The 15428-nt window shown below is 36.3% G+C and overlaps 1 protein-coding gene across 7 annotated transcripts in view; it reads left to right on the plus strand.

The window, feature by feature from the left end:
* EML5 (EMAP like 5) overlaps positions 1–15428 on the plus strand; it is a 174334-nt gene that overhangs the window by 76891 nt on the left and 82015 nt on the right. For all 7 annotated transcript variants that reach the window (XM_032344726.1, XM_032344727.1, XM_032344728.1 and 4 more), the window contains 6 exons: positions 162–268; positions 1016–1134; positions 2352–2538; positions 8995–9100; positions 10623–10716; positions 11673–11773. In XM_032344726.1, the coding sequence (XP_032200617.1) occupies positions 162–268; positions 1016–1134; positions 2352–2538; positions 8995–9100; positions 10623–10716; positions 11673–11773 (714 nt within the window). The remainder of the gene's footprint in view (positions 1–161; positions 269–1015; positions 1135–2351; positions 2539–8994; positions 9101–10622; positions 10717–11672; positions 11774–15428) is intronic.

Genomic DNA, 15428 nt, shown 5'->3' on the forward strand with positions numbered 1-15428 from the left:
TACTGACATCTGTGTCACTTGAAGAGATAATTTCATTTGATTGTTTTATGGCTTGTCACCATGTCAGTTGTCACAGTCAGCTCTTAATTATTAATTTTACAGTGCTTTTTTGAAAATGAATGTTCTTCAAACAAGTAATGTTTTATTTTTAAAAATTGCAGAAAGTCTGGCTGACTCTAATAGTGATGAATCAGATTCAGATCTGTCTGATGTTCCAGAGCTGGATTCTGAAATTGAACAAGAGACCCAGCTTACCTACCGTCGGCAGGTAATTAATATCATCATGTAATTTTTTTCTGAAAAAGTCTAGTTTCTTCTTTATCTTTCTTCCTGTTGTTTATTGACTTATTGTTATCTTTTGTGGTTTTTAATTTTCCAGGAAATGTTGGTCTTTTTCAGTTTTCCTCCTTTAAGAGTTAAAGTGCACTTGTATAAAATGTTCTTTTATAATAAGGGCTTGATATATCAAATATGCCTGTATTCTATTTGCCTATGGCTTTTTGTCACAGTACACTCCCATTTATTCTCTTTAAAATATTCTCTTCTGAAGTGTATGAATTTCATGGAACACTAAATACATATTTGTCAGTGTGATACATAGAAAATGTAAATTTGTTATTTCCAAGGAAGGAAATTTCATAAAATACATATCTGTTTAAGACAAGTGTTAAAACTTGGGGCACCTGGGTAGCTCAGTGGGTTGGAGCCTCTTGCCTTTGGCTCGGGTCATGATCCCAGCATCCTGGGACCGAGCCCCGCATCAGGCTCTCTGCTCGGGGCGGGAGGAGCCTGCATCCTCCTCTCTCTCTGCCTCCTCTCTCTGCCTGCCTCTCTGCCTACTTGTGATCTCTGTCTGTCAAATAAATAAATAAAATCTTAAAAAAAAAAAAAGACAAGTGTTAAAACTTTAGTGGTCAGTAGTAACCACAGTGTTTGAAAGTTGCAGTAGGAATCTGTAAACACCTTTATTAATTTATATTCTAAGAGACATTTTACTTCTGTACATTATTTAAAGGTTTACAAAGAAGATCTACCTCAGCTTAAAGAACAGTACAAGGAGAAACAAAAAAGTGGTACTTCTAAAAGAAGAGAGCGGGCTCCAGGAAATAGTATTCGATTACACTTTGTTCATGGGTATGAAACAACTATTTTTCATTTATGTGTTTGCATTTTGGTTCACATTTAATAGCTGTATGACTTTGAGCAAATCCTCTGGCTCTTTCCTCATCTGTGAAATGAAGGTAACAGCACCTATTTCATAGGGTTCTGATGAGGAATAAATAAGCCAGTGTTTGTGGGGATTTAGAATATTGTCCTGTGCATAATAAACACTATATGAGTGTTAATAATGGATTTATCTTATGGAAGTTTAGTATTTATATTTATAGACATGGATCTCTTTAAACAAATGAAAATAAGTAAAATGTAACAGATTATCATCTCCCCTAACTAATTATGATTTGGAATTATATTGTGCCCCTTATTGGGGCCTGCATTTGGCCTTTGTATTTTAATTTTAGTAAAATATGGCTTCTGGATTTTCTTAGAAATATAAGTTTCACATTTCATCCTTGAACAAGAGATTCTCAAATTTAACCCTTCCTGTCCCTGATAATGCTTTCAGAAATTAAAAAAAATTCATTTAGTAAGAATATTTTATTTCCATTGTTAAAGTAGGCAATATTTCCCGGCAGTTACGTATTGTACATTGAATTTCTTTGAAGTGCAAAGAGAGTTTACTTGTTACGAATGGAATTATATTGACCATTTTTAAAAGATTAGGCTTTTTTTTTTGATATATATAATATTTTTAAATTGTTTTTTGGATATTTTTGGAATATATATTCTCATAGTTCTACAATGCATATAAAAGCATTCACTTTGAATATCCTTCTCCCAGGAAGCTTCCCTCTCCTTGCTAGATGGGAGATTGCCTGATTCATGAATCTTTTAATAAAACCAATTAGATCTTCAATAAAAGAAGGAAAAGAATGTCTTCCCAGCTCTGCCCTCTCAGGCATCCTTTTTCACCCTCCCAGGGCAGTTCTGTACCCTTCCATTTATAAAAAAGCACCAATTTTTGTTTTATAGTGTACAAATTCAGTAATACACTTATGTAAATTGTAGTATACTATATATACTTTTCTGTACCTTTTTTCATTCAGTATTATAGCTTGGATTTAGTTGTTCGTAATCAGAGCAATTCATGAAAGTTTATGGAATTTTAGTTTTTCAGTATCTTGTAAAACTGGAAATAGAAAGACCTAAAACGTACCTGCTTCTCTATATAACCCATATTTACCAGATCAAAAGCTATGGTTAGTTTTATACGATATGTTTTCTGTTTTCAGTTACAGAGGTTATGACTGTCGAAGTAATCTGTTTTATACTCAAATTGGTGAAATCGTATACCATGTAGCAGCAGTGGGTGTCATTTACAATCGGCAGCAGAACACGCAGCGCTTTTACCTGGGTCATGATGATGATATTCTCTGCCTGGCTATTCATCCTTTGAAAGACTATGTGGCAACAGGGCAGGTAGGTTAGACCTTTGTTTGGATTTACATGTGGGTTAGTCCACTTCTTAAAAAAAATCTGTCTTTCATTTTCTAGGAAATGAAGAATAATGAATTCTTTAGAATGGGATTTTATTTTCATACTACAAATAAAATTTATTTCAACTTTTTCCCTGTAGTTTTCCTTTGAGTTTTATTGTTTTGATTATTATTTTTTTATTTGGTACTAAGGACTCTGGCTTGTCTTCTTTCTGTAAGGATACATTTTTTTTAATTTGTGAGTAAACATAGAAAACAAAGACTAGAAATCTGATTTCTTTCTTTGAATTTTCTAAAATAAAATTATCTAACAAATGTTCTGTGATACACAGGATGACTGTTTTTATTTTACAATCATGATATTTACCCATTTAGGTTTACCAAAGTACAAAGCAGAAATGTTGAAATAGAAAACACTGAGAAAAGTCTTAACTGATATTTCTCTATATGGATATTCCTAGAAAAGGAGGAAAAGGTGATATTTATAAATATTCTTTCTATATGTAAGCACTTTACTAGTTTCTTAGTATATATGATTGACCCTTGAACAACACAAGTTTGAACTCCATGGCTCCACTTACATGTAGATTTTTTTTACAGTGCTTTAAATTTGTTTTCCTTACGATTTTCTTAACATTTTCTTTTTTCTAGCTTACTTTATCATAATAATACAGTACATAATACATGTAACTTACAAAATGCATGTTTACTGACTATGTTATCAGTAAAGTTTCTGGTCAACAGTTAGGTTATTAATAGTTAAGTGTTTTGAGGGGCACCTGGGTGGCTCAGTCAATTAAATGTCTACCTTTGGCTCAGGTCATGATCACAGGATCCTGGGACTGAGCCCCTTGTCTTGCTCCTTGCGCAGCAGGGAGTCTGCTTCTCCCTCTGCTCTTCCCCACTGCTTGTTCTCTCTCTCTCAAATAAATAAATAAATAAAATCTTTTTAAAAAATCATTAAGTGTTTTGAGAGTCAAAAGTTAAACATGGATTTTTGACTGTGCAGGAACCCCTAAACCCCACGTTGTTCAAAGATCACCTGTATTTTACAACTCTATTTTACTGTCACCTCACCTTTATGAGTGAGCCATTTCTATTTACAAATGAGGAAATTAAGGTTTGAAGAAATTATTTTCTCAAAGATCTTTCAGCTAATAAATGATAAAGTTTAAAGCTGCATTAGTCTGTCTGGCTTTTTAAACACTGTGTAAATACACCTTCTAGGATATATTGAGGCAGAGCTGGGCAACTTGGATTACTCTTTTCTGAAAGGAGAGAAAACTCTTCCCTTTTTCTTTCCCTCTTCCCTCCCTCTGTTTGTGCCTCCCTCTTCCTCTCTTTCCTTGTCTCCCTCCTTTTTCTCCCTTCTTTCTTCCATTTCTTGAAAAACATTCATAGGGCACATGCTGTGTACCAGAAAATGTGCTGGGAATACAAAGATAAATAAGACATGTTCTTGCCATGGTAAGCTTTCATCTTCTGAAGGAGAAGACATACATGCAAGGAAAATCATGATACAAGGTTATAGGTATGGAGCAGGGCTGCTGCTTCTTCTTCTTTTTAGAGATTTTATTTGTTTATTTGACAGAGAGAGATTACAAGTAAGCAGACAGAGGGAGAGGGAGAAGCAGGCTCCCTGCCAAGCAAGGAGCCCAACGCGGGGCTCCATCCCAGCACCCCGAGACCATGACCTGAGCCGAAGGCAGAGGCAGAGGCTCGACCCGAAGGCAGAGGCTCGACCCACCCAGGCACCCCTGGAGCAGGGCTTCTTAACCTTAGCACTTGCCGACGTCTTGAGCAGATAATTTTGTTGTTGTTATTTTAAGGTTTTATTTACTTATTTACTGGTCAGAGAGAGAGAACAAGCAGGGGAAGCAGGCAGAGGGAGAAGCAGTCTCCCCACTGAGCAAGCCCAATGCGGGTCTCAATCCCGGGACCTAGGGATCATGACCTGAGCAGCTGCTTAACCAACTGAGTCACCCAGGAGTCTGTTGGGCCAGATAATTCTTTGTTGTGAAGATAATTGCATTGTTGTGTACAGTGCAATCCTATATATTATGGTATGTTTAGCAGCATCCCTGGAGTCTACTCGCTGTATGTCAGTAATATCCACTCAGTGTGACAACCAAAAATGTCTTTAGTGTCAAATGTTGCCTGGGAGGCAAAGATCGCCCCCTGCTGAGAACCACTAGTGTAAGGATATGCATAAATTCCTTTTGCATTGTAACAAAGGACTGATTAATTGTTCCACATAGATCAGGGAAACCCTCATGGAGTTGAGGCCATTTGAGCTGAGTACTTTACTTGACAGGGGAGGTAGGAGAAGGTGTTCTAAGTGTGTTATTTGTAAATGTGGGGCAAAAATCCCACAAAACACAGCTTATTTAAAGAACTATGAGTAGCCTAAAGTATTCAAATCGTAGAGGGATGAAGAAGAACTAATTAAAAGGGTTGGTGAGGGCCTGGGGGGCACCATTTAGCCTTATCTGTAGTTTATAGAAAAGTTTCCTCTTAAAGCACAATTATTTACCCATTGTGTTTGGCAAGAAGTTAGAACATTATTCTGGTACTACTCTAAGGAAGGCTGTAGAAAAACTCATCTTTTGCTACCATGAGTCTGGGATTGGAGAGAATTAGGCCAGATTAAATTAAAAGTCAATATGACCACAGGACATCCTTGGATACCTACTGCGGAGGAGGCAAAACTTTACCCCTAGACCTCCTAGGTTTTCAGCTGGGGCTCTTTAATAAAAAACCAAATATACAAAGAAAAACAAAAAGTATATTAACAGGTATAATGCATACCACATTGGAGAAATCTACACCCAAGTGACTGAAAACGGTGACTTAGAATTTCAGCATACATAGGACACAGTAGACTGGTGGAGAAATGACAGAACAAAGGAAAGCAGTTTTAGGCTTCCAAGGGCGACACACTGTGGGAAGGTAAGTGTATGACAAAATTCCTAGAGTAAGGTTTCTTTGCAGATTCCTCTTATGCTATCTCTGGGCCGAGTCTGTCTCCAGTAAAAGGAGAATTTATATAATCAACGGGTTGTACACCTTAAATTTATGTAATTTTATATGCCAATTATATCTCAATAAAGTTGAAAAAATTATAATATACCCCATCTTCTTTATCCATTCCTTTGTCAGTGGACATCTGGACTTTTCCCATATTTTGGCTACCAGGGATATTGCTGCCATAAACTTTGGGATGCAAAACAGAGGATCATAGGGGAAGAGAAAAAAATAAGATGAAACCAGAGAGGGAGACAAACCATTAGAGACTCATAGTCATTGGGAACAAACTGAGTGTTGCTGGAGGAGGTGGGGTGGAAGGTTGGAGTAACTGGGTGATGGACATTAAGGAGGGGGGCATGTGATGTAATGAGGACTGGGTGTTATATAAGACTGATGAATCACAGACCTATACCTCTGAAACCAATAATACATTATATGTTAATTAATGGAATTAAAATAAAAACACTATGTCGTGGGGAAGCATAATTCAGATTGGCTGCCACTGTCAAGAGCTCACAATTTAGTATGAATTGGATGAATTACTCTGTGTGTGTGTGTGTGTGTACACACAATTAACTAAAAATTTACTAAAAACACACTCATTCAGGTATCTTACAGGTAACTCAGGTTAAGCATGCCTAGAATGGAGATAAATGAGGTTAAGCTTTCCTTTCAAGCCTGCTTATCCTTGTGTTTCCTACTTAGAACGTGACACAATATGTATTAACCTGTTCACCTAAGCCCAAGAGTTTGTGACTTGTTCTCCCTCACACCTTATAACCAGTCAGTCCCAGAGTTACAGCCAAGATTTGCCCTCAGTATATTTAAGTTCTCTACGTCGAATGTATCTTGCTTGTTTGTTTTGTATTTATATCTTACCTTGTCCCTGCTGGCACTTCTGGGCTTCATGATTGCTAATCTTTTGTTATAACCAACCAACTAGTCTTCTATCTTCATACTTCTCCCCTAACCATTTCCCCAATCTTTCTTTTCTTCTGTGTTTATTAGTAGCTTTTAAGCTAATGTGTAAGCTCATTAGCATACAGCTCAAGCCATTTAACCTAGGCCAATAGGCTCCTCTTCTTATCTCTTACCAGTTACCTCCTCATAAACAATGCTCCTGCCTTTTGAGCTATTTAGAATTTGTCCATGTGTAGTACTGCTTCACATCTTTTACTTTGTTCCCTCCTCTGGAAAATTCTTGGCCTCCAGTTCTGTTCAACTGTCCAACTTTGTCTAATTTCTACTCATTTTAAGACTTAGGTTTAGTAACATTATCTGAAAACTTACCTAACCTCTCTCTTCTTCCTGATCCTTGACTGACAGGCCCCGAGTAGGCTCTGATAGCACTCATTCTGTTACTACTTCGGCCAGCACTGAACATGGTGTTATCCAAGCTTCCCTACATATTAGCTGTGGGGAAATTACCTCGCCTCTATATGCCTATTTCAAAATAAGGATACTGGGGCTCCTGGGTGGCTTAGTCAGTTAAGGGTCTGCCATTGGTTCAGGTCATGATCCTGGGGTCCTGTGATCAAGCCCGGTTTGGGCTCTCTGTTCATCGGAGTGTCTGCTTCTCCCTCTCCTTCTGTGCTCGCTCTCTCTCACTCTCTCTCAAATAAAATCTTTAATAAAATATATAGGGATACTGTCGGTGCCTATCTCTTAGAATTGCTTTGATTGTTAAGTGAGTCAGTCCTTACAAATGTTTAGAAAAGTTCCTGGTACATAAGTCAGTTCTCCATAAATGTTAACCTTCGTTGTTATCACTGTCATTGTTTCCATGTGAGATGTCCAGTAGGCAATTGAAAATGTAAGTCTTAAATTCAGAAGAAGAATTTAGTGGTTAAAAGAATTTGGGAGTCATTTGTTGATTTAACCACTGAAACTGGAATTGAGATACTCCAAGGCAAAAATATGGAGTGAAAAGATTGGAGTTTTAAAGACAGAATCTTGGGGGGCTTTTTATTTAAGGGAGAGGTGAGGAAATTGCAGAGGAAACTGAGTAGTAAGAGTTCAGGAGATCAGAGAACCAGGAGACGATGGTACTGCAAAGTTCTCAAAAATACCATGCTCTGCAGAAATTCAGTAGCAAACTTAACAGTCCTGGGGAACATTTGGGCTGCAAAACCTAATGAAATATTGGCTGATGGCAGGCTTGTTATTTGTTACGTCTTTATATAAAATCAGTGTCAAAATTAATAATTGTAAGCTATATTCATTATTTTGGGAGTTGTCTTTACAAGCAAAGCTGTTCTTTTTATCCTCATACTTAAAGACTTGTCTTTACAAGCAAAGCTGTTCTTTTTATCCTCATACTTAAAGACAGTTATCACTTGAGTCTAAAGGAATAATTACTAATTATAGTTTACTTGTGGATTAGTGAACATATAACCTAAGTTAAAACATAAGTGATAGTCTGTTCATAGTCTTATTTACCTTTCGGTACTTTAACCCCTTGTATCTCTATTAATACTATTATCCTGGCCTAGAATGTACTTGCTTCTCTTTTTATCTGACACTGTTCTTCTGAACGCCCCGGTCAAACATCATCTCTTCTAAGTTTTTTTTTTTTTTTTTAAAGATTTTATTTATTTATTTGACAGAGATCACAAGAAGGCCGAGAGGTAGGTAGAGAGAGAGGAGGAGCAGTCTCCCCGCCAAGCAGAGAGCCCGATGCGGGCTCGATCCCAGGACCCTGGGACTACAACCTAGGCTGAAGGCAGAGGCTTTAACTCACTGAGCCACCCAGGCGCCACTCTTCTAATTCTTTATAACCTTTTCAACTTCATTAAGCCTATGTTATCAGATATTCTAATTTAACTGAAAATATCTTGTTTTCCTAATGAGTTTGCAAAATTTTCGTGAGTGTCTTTTGCTCATTGTATCTAGCATGGGAACACAGCCAACTATAGGCACTCAGTAAGCATTATCCTTACTGTGATGCATAGGACCAGATTTGAGTCTTGTAGCACATTTCTAGAAACACTGAGCCTAGTCTCATTAGCATTTCAAAAAGTATAAGAAAGGGGTGCCTGGGTGGCTCAGTCGGTTAAATGGTTAAGCATCTGCTTTTGGATCAGGTCATGATCCCAGGGTCTTGGGATAGCCCCACATTGGGCTCCCTGTTCAGCAGAGAGCCTGCTTCTCTCTCTCCTTCTGTTTGTGTGCGTGCGTGCTTTCTCTTTCTCTCTCGGTGTCAAATAAATGAGTAAATAATCTTTAAAATACATACAAATTTTTAAATTAAATATATATATGAAAAAAATGTCAGTCACATGCATGATCTGCCTTATATTTTTCATTTGATAAATGCCTATAACAAGATAAAGTCTGTAAAATCTGTTTTATTTCATTTTAATAGATATGAAAATAAATAATTACATGAGTTTTATAATTCTTTCTATTGTAGGTAGGTAGAGATCCCTCAATTCACATATGGGATACAGAGACCATTAAACCATTGTCAGTATTAAAGGGCTGTCACCAATATGGTGTCTGTGCTGTTGATTTCTCAGGTAAGGATGTTTTCTGTCTCAGTAAGAATAATCAAAATGCAGAGATGATATATAGCATTATAGTCTAAATTGGTATTACCTGAACTTGTCACCTAGCTATGACCTTCACAGTTTTTTTCAAATGTGCATGCTGTTGTCCTAATCATTCAGGGCTGAGAGTGTAGGTGTGCTGGCTGGCTTATAAGTTAATGAGTATTATTTTTAATACCCATTAATATAAATATGTTTCTATTTTTAAATGTCCATATAACATCTAAAACACACTAGAATTACCCACTAGTGGTTATGTAACTCCCACTTTAGGCAAACCCCAATGTCATGTAATATTTTACAGTCACAGGGTAAATGAAAATATTTAGGGTAAAAGCTAAGAAGGAAAGAGGTTAACTCTGAAATACTTGTTTTGTAACTTTCCTATGAAGTAACAAATCCAAGCTATCTTATAAAAATAATTTTAAGCGATTTTAGCTCTTTCCTGTATATTTAAAAGTTTAGGCACTCCTGAGAAGCTCAGTTGCTTAAGCATCTGACTTCAGCTCAGGTTGTAATCTCAGGGTCCTGGGATCTAGCCCCACGTCAGGCTCCACTTTCAGTGGGGAGTCTGCTTCTCCTTCTGCCCCTACTCATGCACTCTCTATCTCTCTTGTTCTCTCTCAATGAAATCTTTTTTAAAAATTTTTTTAACAAATACACATCGATCTATAATGAAAGCCAGGCTGTGGACTGGGAAAAGGGGAGAAATGCCATTGATAGAAGATTTCATTTTAGGAAACAGTAAATTTGTACTTTCTGCAGCTCTTACTAAAATGAGAGTTATTGGGAGGAAGCATAAATATGCATTTAAGGATCTTCTAAAAGTCAAGAAATAAGATTAATGGCAAACTGAGGGAGTCAGTAAGAAAAATATCACTAGTATTGATAATGAAATAATTGAGGTTTGCAAAAAGTGCCAGAGTGGCCAGTGTGTAACTAGTTTGGGCCTTTGCAACTTGTAAATGTGTGCACAGCTGTCAGCATGACTTACTTAGTTCAATCATTTGTCCAACACTTCATTACTTGTTTGGTAATAGTAACAAATAATATAGTTGACCGTCACTGAAAACAGTCCTATTAATGACGAAACGCAGTTGTAACCTACATCTTTTTCCATTCAATTAACTTTTCATAATCACTGAGTCCTATATCAAAATAGAGTTATTACAGTAAATTTAATTGAAGTAAATATTTTCTTTATTTTCCTTTCCTTCTCATTTTAAAATCTTTTTCCACTTAACCTTCCTCCTTCCCCCATTCTAATCTGGTGGGAAAATAAGGAAAATGAAGTCAGAGACAACATCAGCAATGTTTAGATGCATTGAGAAATTGTTCTTCCCCTGTTTACAAATTCTGGTTCTTTTTATAGCTATATGTGTGCATGCCTAACATTTAACATCATTTTATAAAATTTTAAATGTTGCTGTAGGTTTTTTATCTTCTGAATGTTAATGGTCAGTCTGTCTCTCTTTCTGATTAATTTTTATAGCTGATGGGAAACGTTTGGCTTCAGTTGGAATAGATGATAGTCACACTATTGTGCTGTGGGACTGGAAGAAAGGAGAGAAACTTTCAATAACAAGGTGGGGGAAAATCTTGATAGCACATTGGCAAAATAATGAAATTACTTAAAAACTTTTTCTATTAAAACACTATTGAAATCAAATACGTAACCTTTTTAAAAAATTGCTGTCATCTTTATTACCATTGAATAAGTAGTATAATCCTGGTAAAAAGACCAATGATTTGAGAATTCATTGGTAGGTTTATCCCTTGTGAAACTGCTTTTACTGTAATAATACATTGGAAGTAGCTTTTATCTAAACTCTTCATTTATGGGGAAAGAATTCTATACAGTAAATTCTACTATATGGTAATCTACAATGTGGCCATTGGAAATGCTCAAATCAAATATTTGAGTGACAGATGACACATACACCTGTATATCACAAAGAAGCTATAGATTATGTATATTTTCTCTCACATTTTCCATCTTCTAAATTTTCTAAAATGAGCATGTATTATTTTTATAATAAAAAATATTAACAATTGCTTTAAAGGATGAAGTAGTCAAGTGTCAGATTATTTTTTAACGTCCTATTCCTTAATGTGTGACATAAAGCACTTTTAAAATAGAAATAAATGCTTTTTTCAGTACATAAACAATGGCAAATAAAAGATAGTTTGAAAGGAATTTTGTGTTTGGAATGGCTATATTAAGCTGTAACAAAATATTATAAAAATTTTTTCTTTAACTGATTCATGCTACAATTCCCTAGTCACAGTACCAAAGTAGGTGCTATCCAAAAGAAGTTCAGTTCTCACTGTTTCTATGTTTGAAGATTATGTTGAGAAGAATTAAATTAAAATTACGACAAAATAACAGATGTACAAATGCGTGCTAATATAGCCCAAACCTGAGAGAGATGTAGGCAAAGGATTCAGTAGTGAAGTAATCACAATAGGGTATGGATTAGGCAAAAGATTATTATAGGAGAGATTTATCTTTAGAGTTAAAACATTTTGGTATTTTTTTCAGAGGAAGTAAAGATAAGATTTTTGTTGTAAAGATGAACCCCTATGTGCCTGATAAATTAATTACAGCTGGAATTAAACACGTGAAATTTTGGCGTAGAGCAGGTAAGGAAGTGCTTCTTTCTTTGAAATTATTACTTTCAAAAGTGATTTAGCTAAGTGCAATGCAGTATCCTAGATTGGATCCTGGAACAGAAAGGAGACGTTAATGGAAAACAGGTGAAATGAATTCAGTTAATAGAAATGCATCAAACATGTTGGTTTCTTAGTCTGCAGTAATTTAGGTTGTTAACATTAGGGGGGATTTGGGCAAGGAGTATACAAGAATACTCTGTTATCTTTTCATCTTTTATGAAAATCTAAAATTATCCAAAATATTTGTTTTTTCAAATGATTCATAACTGTCTTGATATATTTTAAACAAATGTATGATTGACTTTTTGTCTACAATAGTGACATTATTTTTGACTACATTAATGTAATATTCATATTTTCAAAAGGGTTTAACTTGGGTTAGCTTGGGTGGCTGGTCAGTTAAGTGGCTGCCTTCAACTTAGGTCATGGTCTTGGAGTCGTGAGATTGAGGCCTGTGTTAGGCTTCCTGCTCAGCAGGGAGTCTGCTTCTCCCTTCCCTTTCTGTGCACACCCCCCCCACCCCTAAGCTCAAGATATCTCTCTCTCAAATAAATAGAATTTTTTAAAAAGTGTTTAACTTATGAGATAAATCAAGTGATGTTCAGACTCCTTTCTTCTTCTGTTAAAGACATTTTTTAGTACAGACTGAAAATGAAAAATGCAAAAATTCTTTATATGCTATAAAATAATACAGAAAACAGGTTGTATAACTTTAGTCCATTGTAACTATAAATTAGGTGCTGTGGAAGAAGTTAATATTTTAAAATAAAAAATGTCTCTTTACTGAATAAAATAGTACAGTTATAAATTCCACCAGTTTGATATCAAAGTCCCAGCATACTTAAAACTTGCAGATTAAATACACAAATATAGAAGAAATAAAACATAAATAAGAAAAAGTTTTAGTAAAGAGATTTCTCAAGTTGAGGTTACTTTCAAATTCACGCTTGGATTTAATACTTTATCACAAACTCATCAAATCATAGTGTATATATGTTTACAAAGTAAAAGAGTATTTTCACATTTTTATTCCCATATATTTAATAAAATTTTGGAATATCTCATTTATTTAGAATTGCAAATACCGAGCAAGTAATGCTTATTATTTCTGTCTTGAAAAACAAAACAAAATCCTATAAATTTCTTTGAAATAAGAGACAAAGAAAGTAAATAGTTTTAGAATGAAGAGATTTCTCTCTCAAATAAATAAATAAAATGTTTTTTTACAAAAAGGACGCCTGGATGGCTCAGTTGGTTAAACGACTACCTTCAGCTCAGGTCATGATCCTGGAGTCCCGGGATCGAGTCCAACATAGGGATCCCAGCTCCACAGGGAATCTGCTTCTCCTCTGACCTTCTCCTCGTCATGCTCTCTCTCACTGTCTCTCTCTCAAATAATAAAATGTTTAAAAAAAAATGAAGAGATTTGCAATTGAATGACTTTTTTCCTTAAGTTTGATTAGCCATATAGTAGACCTAAAACTGAACCATAAGGATAAATGTTAAAACTTTGATGTGCCTTTCAACCTTCCTCACTTTTGGGGTTCTGATTCACAGAGTTCACTAGACAAGTGAGAAAATAAGTAACCACTTTATTAATCTGAGTAAGTGCTCAGATAAATGCATAACTTTATGTAAATTAGGTAAAGATGGCTAGAAGGGAGCGTCTTACCTCCTGTCTCAGAACTAGGCTTTGAGAATTCCAACTCATAAATTATTAAGCTGACCTCTAAGAAATTTGAACTCTGTTCCATGGTTGGTATGGGCAGGCAGCCACTCAAAGTTTAGTGCAGTGATGATGTGACCTGGTACAATAGGAATATGTTATGCTATGTCTATCAGAAAACCCAGTTGATAATTTAAATTGGCAGTGGCAAACTCTTTCTGTAAATGGTGAGACAGCAAATATTTTAGACTGCCCAGGCCCAAGGGACATAATAAAAAAAAAATTATGTAAATACTTATGGAACAAGAGAGAAAACTCCTACCCTGCTTTCTACCCAGTTGCCATGAACTGGAGACATTGTATACAAGATCAACTTGTTGCAGTGAAAGGGACTTGCGGATTGGGCTGGAGGAACCATAGTCATGCCCCAGTGACACACAGGTCCTACTGTGTTGTTCTCCCTTCTCACTTTGGGCAGCTAGCCAAAGTTAAGGCAACTCCTAAATAATTCCACTGCTAGGTACTTAGCAGTTGCCATTTGCAACGTCTTCAACTTGCAGATCGCAACCAGCTTAGACCCTGGGCAGCTGCTAGTTGGCAGCCATTTATCAGGAAGGCAGGCTCTAGGAGTGGAAAAGGAAACAGGCATGGCTTCTGTAGCTCACAGTGCTAACCTGTATGCTCTGTACAAAAACGGTGGCAGGACTTGGCCCACAGCTTGTAGGTTGTCTCTCCTGCTCCAGATAGACTATGCTCTAGTCAAAGCCAGTCCCTTCACTTGTGTACTAGATCCTTTCTCTTCTCATCTACTCAAGAGCATCAGTCCAGTTCTTCCCTTCCTCCCCTACCTACATCATCGCTTTTCCCTCTTTATTTCACTCTGCATACAGGTATGGGGTTATTTCTCCATCTTAAATAAAACCAGATGAAAACCCCCCCTTCAGTTCTACCCTCAAGCTGCTAATCAGTTTCTTATATACCTACTATAATACCTTTAGACTGTTTACATGTTCATTTTACAATGTGTTATCTCCTTCTTTTGAGAGAAATCTAAACCTGTTAGGGTTTTTTTCCCCCCTTACCACTCTACTTAGTTACCCTAACAAGTTCATGAACTACTCTGGCTGCTACATTAAGAAAAGACAGGGGTGTCTGGGTGGCTCAGTCAGTTAAGCATCTGACTCTTGATTTCAGCTTGGGTCATGATCTCTGGGTCATGAGATCAAGCCTCATGTCAGGCTTTGTACTCAGGGTCTGCTTAACATTTTCCCTCCCTCTCTATGCCATTTCCCCTGTTCATGCTCTATTGCTTTCTAAAGTAAATAAATAAAATCTTAAAAAAAAAAAAGTCCGTCTTCTCCATACATGTGGAATATGACCACTTTTCATCATCTTCCATGTTACCACTCTGCTCTGTGCCACCGTTATCATTTGCCCCAATGACTGAAATAGCCATCTAACTCTTTTCTTCCTTGCCATTCTCTGATTTACTCTCAAACCTGAAATCAGAATGAACATATTAATATATGATATGCCAGATTTTATTCCACTAACCACTTCCCATCACATGCAGAGTAAAAGTTAAATTCTTAAGATGGCCTGTAACTGCCTTTGACCTCTGTGGCTTCATCTCCCATTACTTCCACCCTTATTTTCTTTGCTATACCATGCTGGCCTCCGAAACTGTTCTTTGAAGTTTCTTTCACATTACTGTATTGGGGGCCCTTGCTGATCCCGCTGCCTCGAACAGGGAACAGAGCAGGGAATTTTATTGTCTGTTTTGTTTGTAGCTCTACCCCAGTGCCTCGAATAGTGCCTGGCGCATATATATATATATATATATATATATATATATATGAATAAATTCAATTGGGAAAAATGGGCAAAAGATATCAATAGGTAATGAATGGCCAATAAAAATAAGAAAATATGACAAAGCTCATTAATAATCAAAGAAAG

Source organism: Mustela erminea, chromosome 5 (genome assembly GCF_009829155.1).
Source record: "Mustela erminea isolate mMusErm1 chromosome 5, mMusErm1.Pri, whole genome shotgun sequence".
NCBI lineage: Eukaryota > Metazoa > Chordata > Mammalia > Carnivora > Mustelidae > Mustela > Mustela erminea.